The following is a 23,227-nucleotide window of genomic DNA, read 5'->3' on the forward strand; positions in this document are numbered from 1 at the left end:
CCATATTTGGCTGACAGACTGGCTATAATCTGGCGTGTCGATAATGGCTTCACATACTAGCAATTTTCTGCAGCTCTACATAACTGGACAGTCGGCAAGCAACGGTCCAATCTGCTCCCAGTTACTTGCTCGTATCCTGGCCGTGAAAAAAAAAAGAGGAAATCAATGGATTGGGTATTCAATAAAACAAAAAATTCCAATTTCATTTTTTTATTAGTGCCATTTACAACATTTAGCAGCTGCAGGTTTTAAGGGGAACCTGAAATGAGAGGAATACGGATTTCATGAATCGGATCTCTTGTAAACTGTGGACTGTACTGTTTGAAAATGTCAAAGCTTGTTCATTTTAAGGTTAACTTTAAACATAATTACAAGTGTACCAATATTTCCATTACATGTGGCTTTTGTGCAGACACCTATTGCACACTTTTTACAGCAGCCCAGAATCTACCTGAGGTATTGTGATATGCAGAATGGAATGCAGCAAATAGCCCTTCCCCATAACATGACAAATCAACAAAGACACGGCCTAGATCACAATTCCTGAGAAAACCCACATTTACATTTCAAAATGCCCAGATTCTCAAACCACAGGCATGAAGAACATAATAAATCTATGTGTAGATACTACTGTAGCCCTGCACTTATGAGACATTAGCAGCTTCAGGCTCCCTGCACACGATTCCGATTTTTAATCGTTTTTTACATCCGATTTTTAATCTTTACTGCATGCTGCGTTTTTTGATCCGTTTTTCTGTTAAATGTATTCAGGGAAAATCGGAATCGGAAAACTGATCTGCACTGTGCAGGGAGCTTTAGGTATGTTTACTTAAAGACGATTTCCGCTGTAATATGCATATGTATATGACCACTTGAACCGACCAGAGATCTGTCAGGTGCATGCTGTACCTGTCTAATTCCCCCTCATCTGTGACTAATCACAAGTGTAATTGGATCTCTCAGCTGCGTCAGCTCAGGAATTGCGGCAGCCCTGGCAGAGCAGCTAATTTGTAAACAAGGGATGTTAAACCATAGTGCGTTTCCATGAAAGCAAGAAGTAGACACTGCAGATTTATTACAGGATTTGTATCAGCTGTAACAAAGAAATGTTTTTCTTTAAAGATTATTATGCTGTTACTTATGTTAGAGCAGAGAGAAGTTCAGGTCTGCTTCAAGGGCCTATTTGCACTGGCTGCCGTATCCTCTTCCCAATCGATCACGGCTCCAGTGCTGCTGTGAAGCCGTAAATGAATCCATATAGCTATGCACGGCTATACAGATTCAGAAGCACGCTATGGAAAACACTGTCCAGATTTGCACGGCAAGCGATTGTCTGAATCGGCAGCATTTCCCTGTCCGGTTTGCATGCGGGGAAACGCTGCACTCAAGTCGATACTAAAAACTGCATTCTGGGAACACCCCAAAATATTAGCCAATTATTGCTCTCTAATGCCCAATACGCTCAATGAGATTTTCTGGCAGATTTCTTGCCAGATCGATTTCCAGCATGCTCAGATCTGATTTATAATCGAATTTCCATAGACATCTGCCATAAAATCTAAGTGTGTATTAGGCATAGCCCCTTTGTGTTTCCAATGCCTCACCTTGACCAAAAGACTTATTATTTATTTATTTGTTGTATTTATAAAGCGCCAACATATTACGCAGCGCTGGACATTAATTTAGGTTACAGACAATATTTAGGGGTGACAAACAGCAATATGACAATACAGGAATACAAGAAAACCAGATCACACAGCACAGTATGAGTACAAGGTAATGCTTAGTCACTGGATGGGAGCATGGAGATTAGGCAAGTTAGGTTCACTCAAATGCATAGCATGGGTGCACAGTAATAGAGGTGCATGATCAGGTAGGACACAAAAGGAGTGAGGACCCTGCCCAAAGGCTTACAATCTAGAGGGAGAGGTAGGGACACGAGAGGTAGGGGACCAGAGTTCGGCTGTGGGTTTAGAGCAATTGTGAGGGGTGGTAGGCAAGAGTGAAAAGGTGAGTTTTGAGGGCCTTCTTGAAGGTGTTGAAGGAGGGGGCTGCCCTAATGGGTGGAGGTAGGGAGTTCCAGTATTTGCAGTTAGATATATATCCCACGTCAGGTGTGACTAATGAGGCGAGCTAATCGCCATGCCTCCCTACTTTTTGAAATGAGAAAGAGTGACACTTAAGCCACACCCCTGATCACGCCCCATCACACCCCTAGTCACGCATACCGTACAGATTTCATAAGAAAAATAGGTTTTATAATTCAAACCACACTGGTCCTTTCTATCCTGGTTCATTTTACTTCATATTAACATTTTTAAATTTGTAATATATCAATTTAAAAGATGGGAATAAATTTTAAAGTCAAACACTCATTTTTTTAGTATAGAAATATATATATTTACATAGAAAGAGGGACAAAGTCTTGAAAGAGGGACAAATGAGGAGGAAAGAGGGACAGGGCTCCCAAAGAGGGACAGTTGGGAGCTATGGATCGCAGTGTGTTTATACCCAGCTGGTCAAATCCCAGAAGCCAGACAGATTACATATACCGTACATTACATACATATACATTAAATATATACGTACAATGATGCAATCCATTTTGCATATGAAGTACTTCAGTTTGGTTTATAAATGATGCAATATGCTGAGAGAATTCCAGTGACCCAGGTAGCAACAGGAGAAAAAACAGTGATAGTATATTACATACAGTGGTACAAAATAGACGATCTAATGACAGCAGACAAGAGCAGCGGTTCCAGTGCAACACTACGGCCATCCAGCTACTGCCTCACCCTCGCAGGAGTGAGATCTTCCATACAGACCGATCCACTGGAAGCCAATCAAAATTAAGATGGGGCAGGCATATTGAGGCATCGAGCTCTGGCAGATTCGATCACCGTGATCTGATCTGCCAGAAAATGATTTGACTAGTGTACTTGCACTTTACGGCCATGTCAGGGATTGCATAACTTAAAGTCTGTTTATGCTCAGATTTAGAGGTTTAAAGTGGGCTTGAACTTCTAACTTCCTCTCTGCTCTAAGAGATAACCAACAGCATAATAGCCTTTAAAGAAAAACATTTTACAGCCGATACAAACCCTGCAGCCAATCTGCAGTGTTTACTTCCTGCTTTCATGGAAGCAGACATATTAAACATCCTGTATTTACTAAGTAGCTGCTCTGCTGAGGCAGCCAGCTGACAAAACTGAGAGATCAAATTACACTGGGGATTAGTAGCAGATGGGGGGGGGGGGGGATTAAAAAGGCTATACTCTCAATACATACAGGGTGCACTTCTCTGTTTTCCTTCTGTCCTGTGCAAGAGATCAGGTCCACTTTAAGAAGGTTAGCTTGGGTCTAAAAGGTGTAAACACGCAAAGCCACCCGCAGTGGTCCAGGCACAATCCTTTGGACAACAGTTTGAGGTAGAGAGTCATACAGAAGTGTCAAGTGATTCGGTCCCTATTGAGGTGAGATTGGATGGACAATGGCACAAAGCATGGCTGAGCAGCTTCCAGGGAGAAGCCTCATAGTAATATAATAATCCGAACATTTGTATAGCGCTTTTCTCCTGTTGGACTTAAAGCGCTCGAGAGCTGCAGCCACTGGGACGCACTCAGGAGGCCACCCTGCAGTGTTAGGTAGTCTTGCCTTGAACTCCTTACTGAATAGGTACTGACCCTAGCCAGGATCAAACCCTGGTCTCCCATGTCAAAGGCAGTGCCCTTAAAGGGAACCAGAGAGGATTCAATATACATACCTGGGGCTTCCTCCAGCCCCATACGCACGGATCGCTCCCACGCCGCCGTCCTCCGCTGCCTGGATCCGCCGCCACCGGGTCCCGTCATTGCCGCGAGTCGGCAAGTCGGCCGGCGGACGCGGCCAATTCTCCGCATTACAGGGTGCTCTCTCTCCATACAGATACGCATGTGGCTGCTTACTGCGCTGCCGCATGCGTACATGTATGGAGGGAGCCCCTGTGATGCGGACAATTGGCCGCGTCCGCCGGAAGTGACGGGCCCGGTACCGGCGGATCCAGGAAGCTGAGGACGGCGGCGTGGGAGCGATTCAGGCTTATGGAGCTGGAAGAAGCCCCAGGTATGTATAAAATCATTTTCTTTTTTTCAACCCCCCGTTCCTCTCTGGTTCCCTTTAACCAGTACTCTATCCCAGCTGAGACCAGAGCTAGACAAATTCCAGGAGCCAAGTAGACAACAATTACCCATTAGTTCTTCACTTGAGATGCTTCAATTCAGTGAAAAGTCATTTCACGAAGCTTCACTGAACAGTAAAGAAGCTTATAGGAAATTCTGCCTGGTGAATCACATTCCACTTTGACTCTGTACAGTGCCATGGAACAGGTTTGTGCTATAAATAAAAGATAACGATTGCCGTCAGGCACACCCCCCTGAGAATGCAGCAGTGGCTCTAACATGCAGCATCAGATGCAAGTCCGCTGCAATGCAGACTAACAGCGTTCAGCACTGCAGACACATGCACTCAGGAACGCAGAGGCTGTCATGGGCATCACTGATACTAACAGGCTGCATTATTTATAGAACGAGATGTATGCAACACAGCAGGATCACAAAGTATGGTGCCTCTTGTTTGCATCAAAGTTGAGGCTTGAAGAATGTTAAGCCAGTGTGCCAAGATGAGCATTAAGCTGGCCACTAATGGTTCAATTTCTAGCGAAAAATCATTCAATCGATCAGAAATTCTGATCGGACGAAAAATCGTTCAATACACCATCAACTAACCAATCATTGCTTCCTATCTATCACGACCACGAAGAAAATCCAAATTTTCGTTCGACGAAAATTCATTCGGGCGACATTTTTTTAACTCGTTCATAATCGATTGTGTCCACCAATGGAGATTATTTACAACCAATCCGATCAGAATTTCTGATCGCTCGAACGATTTTTCTCCAGAAATTGGACCGTTAGTGTTTAGCTTAAGTCTTAGAAGATGAAAACAAGAGTGAAGGCAACGATAAGCCATTACTAGCATTGCATGTCGCCACACGCTGATCATACTTGACTCCAACTCCCTATTTGATCCCCTACAATCAGGATTTCGGCCAGGTCACTCCACCGAGACTGCCCTCACCAAGGTCGTCAATGACCTCACGCTTGCCAAGGCCGAAGGAAAATACACTATCCTTCTCCTCCTAGACCTCTCATCAGCATTCGACACTGTTGATCACTCCCTGCTACTCCAGTCACTGCAATCTGTGGGTATCCAAGACCGTGCCCTAGCATGGTTTTCCTCCTACCTCTCAAATCGCTCCTTCAAGACCTCCTTCAATGGTTCCTCCTCAACCTCCTTCCCACTTTCAGTTGGGGTCCCCCAAGGCTCTGTTCTTGGTCCCCTGCTGTTCTCCATTTACACCGCCTCCATAGGAAAACTCATCTCCTCTCTGGGTTTCAACTATCACCTATATGCAGATGACACCCAGATTTACCTCCATACCACTGACCTCTCCACCACCACCATGGAGAAGGTATCCTCTGGTCTCTCAGCTATTTCATCGTGGAGGTCTGCCAGGTTCCTAAAATTAAACCTGGATAAGACTGAGCTCCTAATCTTCCCGCCCCGTGCTGCTTCACCCCCCACTGACCTCTATGTCACTGTCAATGGCACAATCATTCATCCAACCACACAAGCCCGCTGCCTGGGTGTCACCCTAGACTCGGCCCTCCTTCACCTCCCACATCCAAACCGTAGCTAGAGCCTGCTATTTCCACTTACGCAACATCTCCAAGATCCGGCCTTTCCTGACCCCAGACACTACCAAACTCCTTGTCCATGCCCTCATCATCTCCCACCTGGACTACTGCAACTCCCTCTTGTCAGGCCTTCCTCAAAACCGCATCGCCCCCCTAAAATCCATCATGAACGCAGCAGCCAGACTCATCTACTCCTCCCACCGCTCTGTCTCCACAACTCCCCTACGCAAATCCCTTCATTGGCTTCCAATTCACTTCAGAATCAACTTCAAGATCCTATGTTTGGCATACAAATCCTTACACAAGTCCTGCCCAACCTACATCTCTGACCTGGTCAGCAGATATACACCTGGCCGCCCACTTCGCTCCTCCAACGACCTCCTCTTAACCACCCCACGCATCTCGCACTCCCATGCCAGACTGCAGGACTTCACTAGAGCTGCCCCTATCCTGTGGAACTCTCTCCCGCTGCCCATCAGGCTCGCTCCCACCTTCAACACCTTCAAAAAAGCACTCAAAACTCACTTCTTCAAGGAGGCCTACATCAACTCGACACTACCCTAATCCTTTCTGCCAATAACTTCTTGATGCACCCCCTCCTTTTGTGTCACCAGCCCCTCCCTCTAGATTGTAAGCCTTTGGCAGGGCCCTCTTCCCTTGTGTATCATACTTGACTGTGTGCACTTTACCCAGAATTTGGAACTGGTAATTTTTTACCACTACCATTCCAGTTTATGATCTGGCATTGTACTATTATCTGCATTGTGTTGTGTATCTTATTGCTATTACCTGTATTGTTGTATCTATGGTCCGTTACCTGTATTGTTCTGTCAACCCTGTTATCATTGTCTGTAAGCCTATTTATTGTACAGCGCTGCGTAATATGTTGGCGCTATATAAATCTAATAAATAATAATAATAATACTAAAACAAGCAGACGGAATAGATGTGGGTTATTGTGGATCTTGAAAATAAGTCACAACTATGCTGTCCCATCACTCCACAGCACACTCACTACATACTGGTGGCCAAAGCCAGGAGACCTATATCACAGCCAGAATTTATCAGTGTATTTTAAAGGAAAAACTAAGTATCAATAATTTCCCAATTACCATATATTCCGGCGTATAAGACGACTGGGCGTATAAGACGACCTCCCAACTTTTACAGTTAAAATATAGAGTTTGGGATATACTCGCCGTATAAGACTACCCCTCTTCCAATGCACACCACATTAAAAAAAAAAAAAAAAAATCATATACTGGTGCTATATATGAATAGATACTGGTGCTGTGCAGTATAAGTTACCCAGTATATAGCGGTATATAGTCAATTGACTGGTTGGATTGGTCAACGCTACCTCTCCCTAAGCGGAATAGTCAGCTCTCCCTGTTTATTAGAGCGGTATGGAAGAATAGATCACGCTGTGCCCATAAAACACGCCTCTTTCACCTGTCTGGCCCACCCTTGTATCCTATTTACCTATATCTTTGCCTCTCAGATCTCACATATGTGCGCCTGCACTGCTTCACTACAGTCCTCAATGACACCCGGCGTATAAGACGACCCCCAACTTTTCAGAAGATTTTCAAGTGTTAAAAAGTAGTCTTATACGCAGGAATATACAGTACATCACTTCTTTTTGAATACCGATCCTCACTAGCTTATCTGCTTTAAGTGAAGTGAAGCAAAATTTTTAGCATTTATAGGTCATGAATAGATGTTAACACGAACATAAGGAAGGTGTTGCCCACCACTCAACAGGAGAGCAGGTACTTTGTGGGAGAATTTAGCCAGCCAATGTTTTTAAAAGACAACTGAAGTGAGAGGGGTATGGAGGCTGCCATGTTTCCTTTTAAACAATGCACATTGCCTGGCTGTCCTGCTAATCCTTTGCCTCTACTACATTTAGATGTTCAGATGTTTATTGCTGGGAATACACAGATTTTTCAGCAGATTTACTGTCCTATCGTTTTTCTGATTTCCATTCACTTCTATGAGATATCGATCAGAAAAACCTTCGAAAATTAGATCTGACAGACATGTCAACAATTCTCTATCCAACCATCAGCCAAAAAAAAAAAAATCTCATGGTGTATTCCCAGCTTAAAGGGGCCCATACACTCAGCCGATGTCTGGGCGATCGATTTCAAATCGATTGACCAATCGACCAATTTGCGGCCGATTTCAATCGATCTGGCAGGCTGGAAAATCTAGGTCGATCTGTTGAGATGGCTTATTTTGCATTGGCCCTAATGGAAATCTAATGGCAAAAAAATGCCATCAGATCGATTTTCAATAGATTTCAAACTGAAATCTATTGGAAATCTGTTCCTGGTAAAAAATGTTCCTAAACACATCAGATAGATCAGAAATCTGATGATCTATCTTCTGCTAATCTAACGAGTGTATGGCCACCTTAAAGCTGGCCATACACTGGCCCGATTTACCGCCGTTTCGACAGCAGATTCGATCACTGGGATCGAATCTGCTGCCAATCGTTCGCGCTACACGCCGAATTTCGATTCATTTCGTCCGATCCCGTCGATCGCGACGTGCGGAAAATTACCGTCGATCGCCCGCGGGTAAACAGCGCAACGCTAGCGGCGTTTGAGTGCCCGACGACCGACGCAATAGAGCCCGCATACATTACTTGCTCCGCCAGCGCGACTGCCCCCGCTCGTCTCCGCTCTGGTCTCCGGCATGCCTTCACTTATTCCTGCCTGGCAGGAAGTTTAAACAGTAGAGGGCGCTCTACTGTTTAAACTTCCTGCCAGGCAGGAAGAAGTGAAGCATGCTGGAGCCGGAGACCAGAGCGGAGAAGAAGAGCGGAGAGAGACCTGGGAGTCACGCCGGCGGAGCAGGTAATGTATGCGGCGGGGGGAGCGGCGGCAGCAGCACCACCACTACAACAGATTGTGATCGGTTTCAGGCTGAAATCGGTTCACAATCTGTTTGCAGTAAATGTAGCCATACGATCCCTCTCTGATCAGAATCGATCAGATAGGGATCTGTCTGTTGGTCGAATCTGATGGCAAATCGACCAGTGTATGGCCACCTTTAGTCACACACCAGATGCTTAAATCACACACCAGAAACAAGCATACGGCCAATCCAGTCAGATGCTATTGATGCATGAAGGATCAGCAGTACGCCAGGGAACTGGTATTGTTTGCTTAGGGCTCTTTCACACCAGAGCCCTTTACTGCGTTGTTACGCAAAGGCAATTCCAAGGTAAAATGAAAGTCCATAGACTAATTTTACCTCTCACACCCGACGCTGCATTTCGGTACGTTGCGGTTCCGACGCACCCGGGCATGTTGAACCGCCAGGAACCGGCGTTTTCCCGTAAGGTTAATTACTACCACCGCTGATTGCGTCGCACCGCAGATACCCGACGACACGCCGCAGGCTATCAACGCGTACAGGAGAACGGCTCCTGCATACATTGTATGGTGTGAAAGGAGCCTTAAAGCAGACCTGAGCTCAGAATTTCCTCTCTGCTATAAAAAAAAAAAAAAATCTGCAGTGTGTCTACTTCCCACTTTCATGGATGCAGACATAGGGTTACCATCCCATATTTACAAATTAGCTGCTCTGAACAAGGCTGTCGAGATTCCTGCGCTGACAGCTGATAGTTTAAATTATACTTGTGATTAGTCACAGATGAGGGTGAATTAGACAGGCTAAACTCTAACTACATACAGGGTGCATTTCTCTAGATTTTCCTTCTGTCCTGTGCAAGAGTTCAGGTCCGCTTTAAAAAGGAAACAAACATGGCAGCCTCTATATCTCTCTCACTGTAGGCTGCAGGTGTCCTTCAAAGCCAATATTCTTTATTGAACTGATGCTAGATAGAAGTATACTGGAAATGAAAACAGATCAATGAGAATGTTATCAACAGAAATAATCCTAAATTGGTCTTTCCTGAAATCCCAAATTCTCATTTGCTGAGCTTACAGGTGAAAGACTGGCAGTTTAGGTTCAGAATACTCTGTTCTAATGGCATTTACCACTCTGCTATAGGGTGCTTATCTCGGACTCTTTACAACATCCCCTTCTGTCGGTTTACAGCACTCACACTCTAGTTCTGTATATGGCAAGTATATGTAACGGGAAGTAAGATACAGACCCAGAATACAGCTATTACATTTGCTTAGCATGAGGTTACTAGTGGTTATGGCTTTCTGCAGAGCATTAACTAAGCAAGGATTATGTAATGTATCTCCTCAAAGTCGCACTTTAATAGACCAATCAATAAAGCTGCAGCTTTTGGTCCGTGTACCTGTGTAAACATACAGCGAGAGCAGACATGCACTAGAACACGCTGCAGCCAGGAGGTCCGATTTCTGATCTTTCACCCTGCAGTGTGAGGAAAGCCTCGGAAACCCTCGCTTCACATGTGTGCCAGACTCTCCAAAGCTTTGTGTGCCATCCTTACAGACGCAGCCGCTTCCTCACTTCCCCCGCTGTAATTTCCAGCTTGGTTATTTGTCAAAACATGTACTCCCTTTACACACAAACAGCAAACCTCGCTGCTCACCACAGTCATGCCCACACAGCACCTAGCAGGTTACCCATAAGCAGGCAAGTCACCAGTCATGCCCACAGCACCTAGGTGGTTACCCATAAGCAGGCAAGTCGCCAGTCATGCCCACACAGCACCTAGAAGGGTACCCATAAGAAGGCAAATCGCCAGTCACGCCCACACAGCACCTAGCAGGTTACCCATAAGCAGGCACGTCGCCAGTCATGCCCACAGCACCTAGGTGGTTACCCATAAGCAGGCAAGTCGCCAGTCATGCCCACACAGCACCTAGAAGGGTACCCATAAGAAGGCAAATCGCCAGTCACGCCCACACAGCACCTAGCAGGTTACCCATAAGCAGGCAAGTCGCCAGTCATGCCCACAGCACCTAGGTGGTTACCCATAAGCAGGCAAGTCACCAGTCATGCCCACACAGCACCTAGCAGGTTACCCATAAGCAGGCAAATCGCCAGTCACGCCCACACAGCACCTAGCAGGTTACCCATAAGCAGGCAAATCGCCAGTCATGCCCACACAGCACCTAGCAGGTTACCCATAAGCAGGCACGTCGCCAGTCATGCCCACATAGCACCTAGCAGGTTACCCATAAGCAGGCAAGTAACCAGTCATGCCCACACAGCACCTAGCAGGTTACCCATAAGCAGGCAAGTCTCCAGTCATGCCCACATAGCACCTAGCAGGGTACCCATAAGCAGGCAAGTCGCCAGTCATGCTTACACAGCACCTAGCAGGTTACCAATAAGCAGGTAAGTCTCCAGTCATGCCCACATAGCACCTAGCAGGTTACCCATAAGCAGGCAAGTCACCAGTCATGCCCACATAGCACCTAGCAGGTTACCCATAAGCAGGCAAGTAACCAGTCATGCCCACACAGCACCTAGCAGGTTACCCATAAGCAGGCAAGTAACCAGTCATGCCCACATAGCACCTAGCAGGTTACCCATAAGCAGGCAAGTCGCCAGTCATGCCCACACAGCACCTAGCAGGTTACCAATAAGCAGGCAAGTCTCCAGGCATGCCCACATAGCACCTAGCAGGTTATTCATAAGCAGGCAAGTCGCCAGTCATGCCCACACAGCACCTAGCAGGTTACCCATAAGCAGGCAAGTCGTCAGTCATGCCCACACAGCACCTAGCAGGTTACCCATAACCAGGCAAATCGCAGTCATGCCCACACAGCACCTAGCAGGTTACCCATAAGCAGGCAAGTCGCCAGTCATGCCCACACAGCACCTAGCAGGTTACCCATAACCAGGCAAATCGCAGTCATGCCCACACAGCACCTAGCAGGTTACCCATAAGCAGGCAAGTCGCCAGTCATGCCCACACAGCACCTAGCAGGTTACCAATAAGCAGGCAAGTCTCCAGTCATGCCCACATAGCACCTAGCAGTTTACCAATAAGCAGGCAAGTCTCCAGTCACGCCCACTCAGCACCTAGCAGGTTACCCATAAGCAGGCAAGTCACCAGTCACGCCCACACAGCACCTAGCAGGGTACCCATAAGCAGGAAAGTCACCAGTCACGCCCACACAGCACCTAGCAGGGTACCCATAAGCAGGAAAGTCACCAGTCACGCCCACACAGCACCTAGCAGGGTACCCATAAGCAGGAAAGTCTCGTCTCGCCCACACAGCACCTAGCAGGTTGCCCATAAGCAGACAGGCAGGTTCTGTAAATCTCTAAACAGCAACAGACAGTGCGGAGCCTTCTATTGGGATTATGTTCTTTTTGTTTATATAGCGTCACCATCTACCGTACCGCTGTACATAGTTCAAAACAAATAGTGGGGAGTATGAGAAGTTCAAAGCTCTACAATCAGGACTTCCAGCAATGCACATGCAAATGCATACACAAGTTGATGTGTGGTTGAGACATCACCAAGCAGAAACAAAAACCAGTAGGGGAGGATCGCTGCCCATGCACATTTACAATCCTGAGCTCTACCAAGCCCTTCAATTGTGAGCAGTTTGACTAGAATTCTATTGTTTTTGAGTTAACAGAACTGGACTTTTTTTTTTAGTTTTGCGTCTATTATATAGAAATTTTTACTGCAAGAGACCAGCAGATAGCGCATGAGCACACCAATAGCTCCTAATACACTGCTCTTACCATAAACAGTCGCTGGCTAGGAGATCACAACTATATTCTTCCAAATCTGGTTTCCGCTTAAATGTTTCGATTGGTCCAATTCCAATCTGCATGCAAGCTGAATTAGTTTGGTCACTAATCTGCACATTAATGAAAAAAAAATAGACATTTAACATTTTCAGAACCAGGTTTCTTAAGTATTAGATTTAAAATAAAAAAAATAAAAAAAGTGCGGACAGGAACGCAAAGAAGGCTACGCATGGCCAGGCCTGTCGTCGAAAACGAAACTAGCTGGTGGTGGGAAACCGGAGGATCCGTGAGTGACTGCGAGGGCACGGGACGGCTGCAGGGGGCTGGTAGAAGCCTGAAGTAAAACTGATTTTTTTTTAATATACTGGCTTAAGTATCCCTTTAAGTGAATAGGATTATATTACCAATCCTTTTTCCATCATCTCAAACAAATGCAAATTAGTACTGTTCTTACCAAATTGTATAATCCCCAGTATAACCAGGCATACGAGCACATGCACAGCTACCGTTACAGGTTTCAGACTCTTGGAGCTGGGGGGGGGGGGGGGTGTAATGGTTTCAGAGGTCTAAAGGCCCATTCCCACTGAGGATCGCAAACCACTAGTGATGGTAGCTAGCGCTTTGCCATGCTGATTTTTCATGATAAATGCATTGCGATTCGCATTTTAACATTTTAATCATGATCGCTCAAAAAAAAAAAAAAAAAAAAAATTAAAAACTGCATGCACTGCATTTTGCATTTACCGCAAATCACCAGCGATTGCAGCAGCTAGATCACCGCCATATACTTACTTTACGTTAACATCTGCTTTTAAAAGTACTAGCGGACAATTCGGCGATTAGCGGTAAACAGGCGCTATTTGCCCCAGTGTGAATGGGCCCTTACAGAAGTGGCGCATGCACAGGACAAAGGTTAGAGAATTATTCACAAACCAGACTGAGCTAGGTGGGGAGATTAGATCTGTGTGCCTGTTATATACTGTAGTAGCAGCTATAGTAATAGCAGCTAAGTAGAATTACCAGTCAGGCAACAGTTTACATATATTGACAGCCTATGCGTCTGTCAGACTAAAGCCTTGCTTTTGAAATGGAAAAAAAAAAAAAATTCAAAAGAATGTGTTTTTGCCGCCACTGTCGATTACTTGGCACCAATTGTTTGAGTCTTGGTACCTATATGCATACAATGGAGCTGAAATAAAAAAAAAAAAAAAAAAAAAAAAATCTGTGCTATACGACACAGATCGCTCAAATCTGTTAATTTCAGAGGAAGGAGGGAGATTAGATCACTAACCTGGATGATCCGTAGCTCCTATCCTGCAATAAGATAGAGGGATGGGATACCTTCTGTAATCACCTGAGGAAGAGCCATTCTTGCCAAAACACTACTAAGGCTGCTCATATAATGACAGACCGCACACAGGTGTAGAAAATTCAACACAGTCAGGTACCGTATAGAAAGCATAGTCTGATGGTTATACGGCACCATACGCAGATCCACCTGCAGTGATGTGTTCTCCTATTCAATACAACTGATTGGAGCCAGCATCAGACCGCACAAAGCAATGGCTGGCAACTCACCATACAGGCAACAACAAAGGGATGTTATTTTTGTATTGCATTAAAGGACAACTGAAGAAAGAGACAAATTTAGGCTGCCATATTCATTTCCTTTTAAAGGATACCCCAACTGAAATGTGACATAATGAGATAGACATGTGTATGTACAGTGCCTAGCACACAGATAACTATGCGGTGTTCCTTCTTTATTTTTCTGCCTGAAAGAGGCAATATATATATAAGGTATGCAAGTGGCTGACTCAGTCCTGACTCAGACAGGAAGTGACTACAGTGTGACCCTCACTGATAAGAAATTCCAACTATAAAAACACTTTACTAGCAGAAAATGGCTTCTTAAGAGCAAGAAAGAGGTAAAAAAGGGAATTTCTTATCAGTGAGGGTCACACTGTAGTCACTTCCTGTCAGGAGTCAGGACTGAGTCAGCCACTTACATACCTGATATTTAACTCTTTCAGGCAGTGGAAGAAAAAAAGAAACACAGCATAGTTATCTGTGTGCTAGGCACTGTACATACACGTCTATCTCATTATGTCACATTTCAGTTGGGGTATCCTTTAAGCAACACCAGTTGCCTGGCTATCCTACTGATCCGCTCTGCCTCCAATACTTGTAGCCAGAGACCCTGAACAAGCATGCATAGGATCAGAGGTTTCTGACACTATTGTTCGATCTGACACGATTAGCTGCATGCTTGTTTTTGGTGCGATTCAGACACTACTGCAGCCAAATACATCAGCAGGGCTGCAAGGCAACGGTTATTGATTTAAAGGAAATAAATATGGCAGCCTCCATATCCCTCTCGCTTAGTTGTCCTTGAAGTACAATACAGATGGTGCCCTATGTAGAAACCAGTTCAGTTCCAGAAGGTTGTATATTGAATTTGTTTGCAAGTCAAGTTATGTGTTACACATAGTGAATCTGGACGTATAAACACAGATTTAGTCTCCCCATGTCTACAAGGGTTTCCTCCAGGCACTCGGGTTTCCTCCCACATCCCAAAAACATAGATAAGTTAATTGACTCCCCCCTAAAATTGACTGTAGACTACGATACATACACTACACGATACATACATACACATAAGACTCTGGTAGGGATTAGATTGTGAGCTCCTTTGAGGGACAGTTAGTGACAAGACTATATAGTACATTGCTGCGGAAGATGTTGGCGCTATTTAATGATTAAATAATAATAATAATAATAATAATAATAATAATTATACTACTACTACATCAGATTTAAGAACAGCTGACTAATACACACTATACTAAAGTGAGTGTACACAGGTCTACCCTCACGCACATTTAGATTGTAAATGCTGGATTCTTTACGACAAGGCAACCCCTGAGTGCTTTGTCGCCCCCTTAGGGCTGCTTTATACTACAAGCGATTTGCTGCGTTCTGTAAACTATTTATGATTACACGCACACGGCAAAACGCAGGGACATAGGCCAAACCATGAAAATTGCCGAAACCCTTTAATACTAGTGTGGTCCGATTTTGCCTGATTGCAAACGCCCTGCATGCTGCATTTGTTATGTTTCCAGCATCCGAGGGGAAAAAACAAACAAAAACAAACAAAAGCGAGAGAATCGAGAGTATTCCAATATGCCCAATCGATGGAAAGTGGCTAATATGTCAAATCGACCAGCTCAGTTGATCGAGCAGGATGCAAGTTAACAGTCAATTGCACAGGAATCGGCTCCTGTTCAAACGCCATTAGAATGACTGAATTGATTTTTGCAGTCAGAGCATGTAGACAACATCGGTCAGATCGATTAGTGAAGGTGAATTGCATAAGATATTGCTTATAATGTGTGTGGGCCACTAGTTGAATGCCTTGCGATCGACCATACTGAAGTTGAACAATAAAGTCGATCACTTTGTCGATTGAATGAGAGTCACTAGATGTATAGATAGCTTACCTATACAGTTTTTATCTGCCACCCTTTCGCTGAAAAATAATTTCCATCTGTCAGGTTAACCTCGTCTCTCCCTGTGCCACTCTTCACATGACTGCAGAATGCCGGTAACTCTTTGTACACCAGCATCAACCTGAAGCGCCCCTGTCAAATCATCCTACACATCAGGTGAGCGGTATAATGCTACTACAACAAAAGGGATATGCACACCTCGTTAATACATGCTTAAGCGATTATGTGGATAAATAATCAGAAGATTGAGTCTAAAATAAAAGCTTTCCTTAATTTATGCATTGTAAACGGCCGATACTTTCCCGATGACCCTTGTATTTATTAGAGTTATGAGACTCATTCATATATAATTGTTGGTCACTAAGTGATTTCCACGCATTTAACATTTGCACTCTTCATAGTGTCTGCTTCCTGTTTCTGCCATGCTGAATGCTGCTGCCTTGGATTTTGCTGTGGGCATTGCTGTAGTGCCAGCCTAATTGTGATTGCTGGTTAGCACCAGGTTAGCAAGCCCATGTAATAAGCATACATTTTTTTTCTCTGAGGCAGCGGTCATACTTTATTTTGGTAGTGCGTTTCCTGCACAGAAAAAAAAAAAAAAAAAAAAGGATTTAAACTAAACTCCTGTTAATCAATAGGCTAGTCCACACTTAATAGGTTTTTAGCGCGCTGAAAAAAAAATCCTGCAGCATAATTCTGCACAGTTTGGTCAGTTTTCTCTTTCAATTATATTAGCCGCTGCAAAAAAACATGCATGTTTTTCTGCATACAAACACATGGTGTGCAGAAAACCCATGCAAGAAACTGAAAAGAAAAAAAAAAACACAAGCATCTTAGCCTTCCTCTCTGTCAAGAAAATAAAAATGTCCAAGTGTTCTAAAGCATTTCAAAATGTCTGTCCACCTGGGACATTGCTTATTGAAAGAAATCATTCATTAACAGATTTACCTCCTTGCAACTATCCCCTCCCCCAACCAAACATCACTCTCTCTCATGGCCGATTTGTATAGAACAAAAAAAAGTCAGAAGTCACGGTGTGACCAGTCATCATAACATGTGGTCACTTCATCAGGCATTGCCCAGCAGTGCAGGCAGCTGAATGCTGAGGCACATGCATATGAATCTCTATTCTTTCATAAAACACGACACTTACCAGATAACTTCTAAAAAAAAAAAAAAAAAAAAAAACACCCTCTCAAAAATGTCTCAGCACATAAAAAAAAAAAAAAAAAAAAAAGAGTGGAGGTCACACACAAGCATGCGTACTTCTTCCTACTGACAGATGAGTAAAACTGCATTGTGTTTGTCATGGCCTTAATCGTCCACCTCCCACTTACACGCAAGTCACTGAAAGGATATTCCTTTCAACCACATACAACCTATAAAACAAAACTCCCCCACGCTATGAATGGCCACACAGCACCATCCTCTGTCTACAATGACCTTAGCAAGTCCACGTTTGCACTTCACAATCATGTAGCATTTCGACTTCCTTTACATTAAGCATCAGGATGCAGAGTTTCCTCTTACAACCCTCCCCCACCAACCAAGCGCTATATAATCCTGCCCCTTTGGAAGTGCAGCAGCTTACGTTGCCGTGGGAACGGTGGGGCCCAATTTATAAGATCAATGGTTTGGTAGCAATGCAAAATAGGGGTTGCAGGACCAGTAGTGAACTCATTCAATATTCCATTTTGCACCTTGCTCTGAGGTCATGCACACTCCTCCTTCATATACTTTGGGACCAATTCATAATTCTAAAAAGCTGTATTTTCCAGTATTTGCAACTCACTGAGGTAAAGGTTCACCTCACAAGCACAAACAAACATGACTGGAATATTACATAATTGTTTTCTAGAAAAAAAAATTAAATCTGGCCATTTTTTCCCTCAGAATTATTATAAAAAGAAAATGAGACAAAGCACTGATTTAAGAAATTTTTTTTAAGTGGTTGCTACCTCAATATTTATTACAAAATTCAACATGGCTACACGTATGTTCTAGACAGCCCCGCGCACAAGGAGGCAATGTGTATGTACACTATGAAAAATATTGAGGATGCTAGTAAATCATCTGTTTATAGGCAGGGCTTATGGTAACGTCTCACAGTAAGACCTTGTTGGAGAAGTGTGGAGCACAGAAGGAAAGCCACAAAGTGATGTAGGAGCCGGCTACAAAACAGAAGTTCATTGTGATTTCACATATGAGCACTCTCTTTAGCATGAAACAATGGCATCTTGTGGACCTATGCTCAAAAAACGAGGTGACATTTTACTAGTCCATTTTACCAAGGAGAGGGGGGCGAATGGGGAGAGTCAGCCATAAGTACACTGCATTGTGCTCTTACATACGTCAGCCATTTTAAAAGACTGATGCAAACGTGAAGCAAGAATGAAATGCAATCAACAGTTCTCATATGGAGGATGCCACAAAGGCCTAAAAGGATGAAGGGGAAAGAGTTTAATTAGCCAGGGGAAAAAAAAAGGGGAGGAATTTAACAAAAAGGGCCAACAGGAACAAATACACACCGGAAGAAAGCATTAACATAAGAAGGGGCCCAAAATGACCCTCTTTGAAATGTGTTTTTTTCTGCTAGGCCAACTTGACAACAGCTTTACATCACATGAACATAACACCAAGTAGCAAACCAGGGCCCTATACTTGAAAAAAAAAATGCAACAAGAGAAACTTAAGGTCAATATTGCCCACACTCCCCCAAAAAATCTTCTTTTTGGTTTATCAAAATCAAATTAACCCCCCACTGATATTTGGATCATCCCCTGTAAAAGCTATGGAGGCTGCCATATTTATTTCTATTTAAATAGTACCAGTTGCCTGACAGTCTTGCTGATCTCTTTGGCTGCAGTAGTGTGAATCACACACCTGAACAGAGCATGCGGCTAATCCAGTCAAGACTTCAGTGAGGGCTGCTTCACACGGCAAGAGCTTTTTCTAAGAGCTTGTGATTTTAAAAAAGTTCTTGCTAATTAAATGCTGTGTTCTCACCTGAGCTTAGCGATTTGAAAAGCTCTTGCTAATGTAATGCTATGGGTGAGATTTATAAAATCACAAACACATAAAGGACACCTGTAATCAATCCTAAAAACAATCATCTGGTCCCACCGTCATGGCTCCCTTTCATTTTTGCTGACTTGAAAGTCGGCCACTATGCGCAACCTCGTTCGCGCTGCTGGCAACATGAGCGAAGGTCACACGGTGGCCAGCGAAAATGAATGAGTGAGAGTGAGTGAGTGTACTTCATATGTACCACTTGTAATAGCCAACAGATCAACAAACTGCTGCACCACACAATTTTGCTGCACACTATAGACTGTGTCCCTATATACCGACTGCTCACAACTACATTACATTCAGCTTTCTGGAAAGAGGTTGCTTTATCACAATACACCTTGAAGCCAATCTCACTCTTTTTTATTTATTGAAAATGACGGTTTTACCACAAATGGAAAATTATAGCAAAGCGTGCTTTTTAAGATCTCAGGATTTTAACGTTTTTTTAAAAAAAAATAGGATTTTTTTTTAAAACATGCTGGACTTAACATAGGGCTAGCCTGCACAATACAAACGCTGCACAGTAAGCCGATAATCACAAGGCCTGATGTATAGCGGGAGGCGTTCCTTCCACGATGCTCGCTATGACATAAGCCTGGAGGGCCTGCTGAAGAGGATGAGAGAAAAACAAAACTCGCGCGCAACACACCCCACATTCAACTGAAATGTAGTACAATCAGTTTACAGACAGAAAAGAAGGGGGGGGGGGGGGGGGAAGAGAAGGAGTGAATGAATTACACTTCCGAACTGGCACTTTACAAGCAAAGATAAACTAGAACAAACTGAAATCGCAACAAGATTAGTAAACCTGGTGTACTGGCAAGCATGGACTGTAACAGATTACTACAGTTTTACACAGGGATGTGGAGTCGGTCCAAAAATCCACCGACTCCGACTCCTCAGTTTAGGATTCCACCGACTCCGACTCCACGACTCCGACTCCTCTAATTTGCATATTACAATTTTGTTGATTAAAAGTATGTAACATTAAATTCGTCTCTTAACTGCCAACGCTTAGGAATTTTAGAAGACAACTGAAGTGAGAAGGATATGTAGACTACTATATTTATTCCCTTTAGACTAAAACTAGTCCTTGGTAAGAGTACTTGTAAAAGGTACAAACCGGAAAAAGAACATCTATCAGGCCCTAGGCAATGTAAGTGTGGGTACATGTAAGAATGATGTGCAGGTACTCTGCAGGGGAATGAGGAGATTGTAAACAGACAACACCTCTGTGTTCAATGTGCACAGCATTCTCAGTGGATTCCCTGCAGCTCTGTGGGGAGTGCATATGTAGAGTATAGTACTACTGTGTAACAAAGTAAACCTGAGACAGATGAAATTAAAGTTTTATACATACATGGGGCTTCCTCCAGCCGCCTTCAGGATAATCAGTCCCTCGTTGTCCTCCTCCACCACCTGGATCTTCTGCTATGAGTCCAGGTACTTGAGCCAGTCAGGCGTAGTGCGCATGCACACACTCCGCCGCCAGGAGCATACTACACCTGTGCAGCACTATTGCGCAGGTGCAGAATGCTCCTGGCTGTGGGAGCGGCATGCGGCCGGACAGCGCAGACTGGCTGAATTACCAGGACTCATAGCAGAAGATCCGGGTGGTGGAGGACAGCGAGGCACTGATTAGCCTGAAGGGGGCTGGAGGAAGCCCCAGGTATGTGTAAAACTACTTTTCATCCGTCTCAGTTACCCTTTAATTTGTAGTCACCAAACCAAATTTTAATAACACATCAAATTATTTGATTTCATCAGCAAAGGGAGTGCATACATTTGCATAAATCAGCATCAATGCAGAATTATTTCCATCTCGTTGACCATGCGTGGGGGGGGGGGGGGGGGGAAAGTAGGGGGGCTGCGCACTTTGCATGGCTGGGGGGCTTCACTGGGCACTTTGCATTGCTGGGGGTGCTTGCATGGCTGGGGGGGGGGGGGGGGGAGGAGGGCTGCACACTTTGCATGACTGGGGTGCTTCACTAGGTGCTTTGCATGGCTGGGGGGGTGGCTTCGCTGGGTGCTTTGCATGGCTGGGGGGGGGGGGCTGCGCACTTTGCATGGCTGGGGTGCTTCACTAGGTGATTTTCATGGCTGGGGGGCTTCACTGGGAACTTTGCATTGCTGGGGGTGCTTGCATGGCTGGGGGGGGGGGGGGGGGCTGTGCACTTTGCATCGCTGGGGGGGGGGCTTCACTGGGCACTTGCATTGCTGGGAGGTGCTTTGCATGGCTGGGGGGGGGGCTTTTGTGTGCTTTGATTGGCTGGGGGGGGCGCCTTTAGTGTGCGCTTTGCATGGCCGGGAGAGTTGCCTGCACTACTCACAGACCTCAGATCAGGGCGACCGAAGAGGCGGGGAGAAGCGGAGAGAGGCAGAGCAGCGCGCACGCTACCCGCCCGGACCTGTACACTTCACATGCGGAAGTGCCAAATGACAGGCGCTTCCGCACTGAAGTGTTCACGTCCTGCGGGTGACTTGTGCGCTTTGCCTCTCTCCGCCTCTCCGGTCCGGTCGCCCTGATCTGAGGTTTGATTAGTGCAGGCAGCGGGGGGGGGGGGGGGGGGGGGGGGAGAACCAAGGGAGCAGGACTTCGGGACTTGGCCGGCCACATACAGCCACAACGAGTTCTGGCCGGCCAAAGTCCGAAATAAGGGTACATTTTGCACATTGGCCGCATCAGCCGGCCACTTCTCGTTTTGACCGGCCAGAACCCGAAGTGGCCAGACTTCGGGTTCTGGCCGTAACATATATAAGAGATTCCTGTGTACACATCATATATACAGTATGTATATATGATGTGTACAGTATGTACAGTATGTATATCTGACCTTAAAAATACGGGGACTGCTTTATTGAAGCTGCACAAGTAACTAATTTCGATTGGTTTATTTCATTTTTGTGGACTAAGCATAGCTATTACTGTATGAGAGAGAGATATATATATATATATTATTTTTAATGACTATTATCTGAGAAATAGAACATTATCATATTTTCTATTTTAATTACAGTTACAAATTCATTAGGAGTCGGAGTCGGTGCATTTTTTCCCGACTCCGACTCCAGGCACCCAAAATTGCCCGACTCCATGAGTCCGACTCCAAGACTCCACGACTCCACAGCCCTGGTTTTACACCAGGACTTGGGCTTCTTTGCTAGTAGAGGCTCTGGCTATAGTTCAGTTTTTTTAAGTTTTAACCTATGTGATTAAATATGAAGGTATAAGGAAAAAAAAAAATACAGAAAATAAAAAAAAAAACCACAAACCACTGCATGATTATGCAATATTATATAGGTATAGGTATATATCTATATACCTATACCTATATATCTATATCTATATCCCTATATATCTATATCCCTATACCTATATAACTATATCTATATCTATATTAGGGCTGCACGATTTCTCGGTTTTAAACCGAAACCGCGGTTCCTGTGAAGACGATTTTGGGATCGTCTGTATCCGGCGGTTTTCGGTCTTTAGTGCACGCGCTTGGCAGCATGGCCATGATCCGCCTACCGCAGCCGCTGTGCCGAGCCACAGAACCAGTGCATATTTATTGATGTGAATGAGCCGGGCAGCGGGGGGTGGAGAGTTCAGTACAGAGCGGCACACAGCTTCTTTAATCGCTGGATAGCAATGGAATGACGGAGGCAGTAGGCGGATCTGTACGCTCTAGTACAGCTCCACCTACCGCTGCCGTCATACCATCGGTATCCAGCGATTGGAGAAGCTGTGTGCCGCGCTGGACTGAACTCTCCACCCCCCGCTGCTCGGCTCATTAACATCATAAATATGCACTGCTTCTGTGGCACGGCGCAGCGGCTGTGTTAAGCGGATCATGGCCATACGGCCAGGTGCGGGCATGGCCGCAACGGCGTACCTACCTACCTATACTGCGCACTTTACTAGCTGTACTGGGGCACTACCCATTCATACTGGGCACTATACTAGCTATACTGGGGCACTACCTACCCATAGTGGGCACTATACTAGCTATACTGGGGCACTATACTAACTATACTGGGGCACTACCTACCCATACTGGGCACTATACTAGCTATACTGGGGCACTACCTACCCATACTGGGCACTATACTAGCTATACTGGGGCACTACCTACCCATACTGGGCACTATACTAGCTATACTGGGGCACTACCTACCCATAGTGGGCACTATACTAGCTATACTGGGGCACTATACTAGCTATACTGGGGCACTATA

General features: G+C 44.9%; 1 protein-coding gene across 4 annotated transcripts in view; it reads right to left on the reverse strand.

Moving 5' to 3' along the window:
* IGF2BP3 (insulin like growth factor 2 mRNA binding protein 3) overlaps window positions 1-23,227 on the reverse strand; it is a 194,502-nt gene that overhangs the window by 119,470 nt on the left and 51,805 nt on the right. Inside the window, exon 1 of one of the 4 annotated variants that reach the window (XM_068236011.1) lies at window positions 10,024-10,094. The exons of the other annotated variants lie outside the window; for them this stretch is intronic. Coding sequence (XP_068092112.1) covers window positions 10,024-10,052 — 29 coding nt within the window. The 5' untranslated portion in view covers window positions 10,053-10,094. Of the gene's footprint in view, window positions 1-10,023; window positions 10,095-23,227 lie in introns of those variants that run through there. 4 annotated transcript variants of the gene reach the window in all.

The sequence above is a fragment of the Hyperolius riggenbachi genome, chromosome 5 (assembly GCF_040937935.1).
Source record: "Hyperolius riggenbachi isolate aHypRig1 chromosome 5, aHypRig1.pri, whole genome shotgun sequence".
Classification (NCBI taxonomy): domain Eukaryota; kingdom Metazoa; phylum Chordata; class Amphibia; order Anura; family Hyperoliidae; genus Hyperolius; species Hyperolius riggenbachi.